At 39.9% G+C, this 3,926-nt stretch overlaps 1 protein-coding gene across 3 annotated transcripts in view; it reads right to left on the bottom strand.

The window, feature by feature from the left end:
- Positions 1-335: 335 nt before the first annotated feature.
- Positions 336-3,926, bottom strand: part of LOC138024835 (tolloid-like protein 2) — a 12,758-nt gene continuing 9,167 nt past the window's right edge. For all 3 annotated transcript variants that reach the window (XM_068872015.1, XM_068872017.1, XM_068872016.1), the window contains 3 exons: positions 3,567-3,926; positions 1,680-2,021; positions 336-654 (listed from right to left, as the gene is read on the bottom strand). The exon at positions 3,567-3,926 is cut by the window's right edge and continues 75 nt beyond it. In XM_068872015.1, the coding sequence (XP_068728116.1) occupies positions 479-654; positions 1,680-2,021; positions 3,567-3,926 (878 nt within the window). In that variant the 3' untranslated portion in view covers positions 336-478. The remainder of the gene's footprint in view (positions 655-1,679; positions 2,022-3,566) is intronic.

The following is a 3,926-nucleotide window of genomic DNA, read 5'->3' as shown; positions in this document are numbered from 1 at the left end:
TTTAGGCTAGCCTAAAAGACGAGCTCCTCAATTATAACCTCTATAAGTTATGTTTGTATTTTCAAAAGAGAAACTAATCAACTCTAAGCAATAGCATTTTTAATATTTCCACTAAATGTTCATGGCATTTGCCTAGTTGAGTACTAACAGCCGTTAACTCAAGGAGTAGAAACCAGCCTGACACTGCTAATCAGTGCAAACATTGTATTATGAAAACCTGAAGATGTTCCTTGAAAAGAAGCTTAGACAATTCTCTACTAAAATACTTCATTGTGCTCTAGTAAGTAGATAGGACATAAAAATCTTTGGTGTGGTTTAGTGATGACAAATGTGTAATGTACAATTTGCTCTTTAATTGCTAAAAAGTCTTTACAATGGTTCAATACACTAAAAAGAATCCATCTAGCAATCTCGTTGGAACAATTTTTCGCAACCAACTTACTTTCCAGCATTAGCATTAGTTCTTCCCAGTCGGGGATCAAGCCTGACTAACACTTGACTGAGTCCTCATGCGGTTTATTATACTCGACTTGAATGAAGATCTGTGGTCAAACCCTGTCGTCCGTCTTCTCCACATTATGAACATTGTTACGCCAACGGCTGCAACTACAATAGGAATGACTATCCAGGGTATTATGGACGCAATATCAATTTCTATAGAAATAAATAAAACAAGGACATCGTTATAATCAAAAGGAAATTCTAATAGAAATATTCAAGAAAATTCTCAAAGGAAACCATGATAGAGGTAAGAGATAAATGGAGATTTCTGTCTGGGAATTTCCAAATATTGATGAATATGTGCCAACAAGGCGTGCGCCGATTTTAAAATGTTACCGTCATTATACGATTGTTGTTTCCGAAACCTGAACCCTCGTTTCTCGGAATAGCTAATTAGGTACGAAAATCGGCTCTTACGTCATTTTTTGGTAAATTGTTGCCAAGTTTCATGAAAGATGGACTGTCCATGAAGTCTTTCGTCTTCCTCGTGGCTTAGAAAGCTCGCTTCGATCTCTTTCCTATTCTCCGGTGAACCTTCTGACCCAATAAGCACTTAATAACTGGCCCCAAGGGAAACAGTGAGTTTTGTTTCCCCGAGACCATCAGTATTTCCCGTGGCGAAGCCGAAGGGAACATCGAGAGTAGAGGGGAAACACAACTCACTGTTTCCCGGGGGCCAGTCATTAAGTGTTTTGTTATACCTTCCAACTCAAAATAGAACAATACATGGATGTCAGCTTACGACTCACTTGCAAAATGTTACGAATCCCAGTAATTTGCATATAAAATAAGTCGCAAATCATAAATGTTCATTCAAATCACAAATGTTGAATCTTTGTTAAAATTTCTGCTTCAGGTCTTGTTTGAAACCGTTTAGCTGCCATGACTGCGTAAAAATTATGTGCTTGACGCGGCTGGCATCCAAATTTGCCGCTGTTTCAAAAGTGCACGACCTGATCACGACACATGACACGTGACACGTTCTCCTCCGATCGGAAAACGTATTTTAGTTGGGAGGTATAACAATCTACTTTGAAACTCGCGAGGCTGGTAAATAAACATCGAATGCGCTTATGATCTGAGTTACCTACTCGTCATCCAGAACCTAAGGTGCTCTTTGCTTTTCCAGTTATAAATATACGGATTCTCGCACTAGATAAATTAAAAAGTTAACCAACCTTGTTCTGCCATGGAAAATGTCGCAAGAAAACCGCTGTTATCCTTTGCTTTTGTTGCGATCATCTGTATTTTCATGTCCATCTCCGACGAAAGGACGCCATATGGTTTGTCAGATCCACAGAACGAGTCCTCCCCAACAATCAATTTACTTCCTCCTGTGCAATCCATTTCAAAGTCTTTAATTGTCACCTCCAAGATGTAACCATCGGGGACCTTAATGTTCCAAGTACAAGTTATGATTGGATAAGAATGTGGATATCCTGGACTTACTATAGATCCTGTATGACTCTGTATCGAGATGGAGTTGTCCATCAGGTCTGTGCGACACCGGCTTGTGTGAACTAGGAAGAAGAATAAATACGGAAGGAATATATATAATTTTGACAGAAATATTTCAAACGTCCCTTTAGGGGTATATGTATTTTAGAGTACCTTCTAATCAAGTCTTTAGATGTAATTGCTCTCTTTTCTTGACTGAAAGATGCTCCATTAAAATCTCCTTGTTCCACTAGTCAGGTGTACTTACTAGGTTGACCCCAGAAACAAGTTACCCCCACTACCTGTGCTTTATTCTGTTACAATACAGGTTCCGGATTATAAATAACGTACAACCACGAAAGCTCGGTCAAACGATCTCGAGCAACAAAATGCATTTTTAAAGGTACTCTTTACGTGGTAGGATACAAGCATGAGGTCAAATAAAGTCCCGAAACGTTATGACGTCATGATAATTTACCAGCAGTTCTAGTAGTAATCTCCAATTAAGGCTTTCCACAAGTTTCTCGGGAACTTTTTGGCAACTTTTCGTGCTTCGAGCAACGGTTTTTTTTTTCGTTTGTAGCAACTTTTCGCATTCCGAGAAATTTGTAGTCTTTCTAGACAAGACTAAGTAATCTAAAAACAACATTTGTTTGTGAATAAGTCTATTCATCGACACTGGTTACATCGCAAAATTGCACAATAATGCTTAGAAATGTTACTTTTTTTGTACAGATTGCACATTTTTGCATCAGACTAACTAAAAGAAGAGAAACAAACAAAGACAAAAAAAAGATTTTTGTCTTTTTTAAGTAACATTTGAGCAAGTTTCTTTACAAAAGCAACTTTTGACTTTTTTTTTAGCAACTTTTGAGCAACTTTTTGAGACATTTCGGGCCACTTTTTGGGAAATCTCGAGCAACTTGTGGAAAGCCCTCTCTCCGATTATTTAGGTGTGTTCGACAGTCGCTTGGCCTGTTTCTCTGTAGGGTTGCACTAAGCGTGTGACGAAAACGCTTGCAAGAATCCACGCGAGGGTCCCCCTGCAAACAACAAAAGAATCTTCGGGGTGGCTATTTAGTTGTCCCTTACAGAGAAAAATCTGGATTTTTTTGACAATAACACACAATCACCCAATCTGAACAAAATTGGGACGCGTTCTCCTTCGATCGAACGCAAGAAACACGAAACACGTGTGCGCGATGCTTATTCTTGCGTCGCGGTGTAAAGCAGTCTTAAGCTCCCGAAAAATAGTTACCTTGTGGAGTCACTCCAAAGATTGCAAAAAACCCTAAACTGTCGATCGTTTGCCTTTGGTGGGCATTCCTGTCAGCTTCGTTACTAGTATAATTTGAAGTGAAAAAGATTTGGAGCTCATTTCTGGTGGAGTAGATCACCGGTGGCTGCACCTGACCACAGAATGTACCCCAATATGACGCAACACTGTTAAAGTCAGTAGTAAAATCTGGATTCTTTTTGACAATACCACACAAGCACCCAATTTGAACAAAATTGGGACGCGTTCTCCTTCGATCGAACGCAAGAAACACGAAACACATGTGTGCGCGATGCTTATTCTTGCGTCGCGGTGCATGTAAAGCAGTCTTAAGCTCCCGAAAAATAGTTACCTTGTGGAGTCACTCCAAAGATTGCATAAAACCCTAAACTGTCAATCGTTTGCCTTTGGTGGGCATTCCTGTCAGCTTCGTTACTAGTATAATTTGAAGTGAAAAAGATTTGGAGCTCATTTCTGGTGGAGTAGATCACCGGTGGCTGCACCTGACCACAGAATGTACCCCAATATGACGCAACACTGTTAAAGTCAGTAGTAAAAACATCATCCACTCGAATCCACTCGGATCTTCTCTGTTCATGCTCGCAGTTTTCTGCAATATTTAACGTTGTAAAGTCAAGCTTAATGCGATAGCCTTCTGGCGCGTGAAGTCTGAAGTAGCAGGCACTGACCGCGGCATACTGGAGCGGGTAGT

The sequence above is a fragment of the Montipora capricornis genome, chromosome 11 (assembly GCF_036669925.1).
Source record: "Montipora capricornis isolate CH-2021 chromosome 11, ASM3666992v2, whole genome shotgun sequence".
NCBI classification, from domain to species: Eukaryota; Metazoa; Cnidaria; class Anthozoa; order Scleractinia; family Acroporidae; genus Montipora; species Montipora capricornis.
Note: the sequence above shows the minus strand (reverse complement) of the source record. Positions and strands in the feature narration are given on the sequence as shown.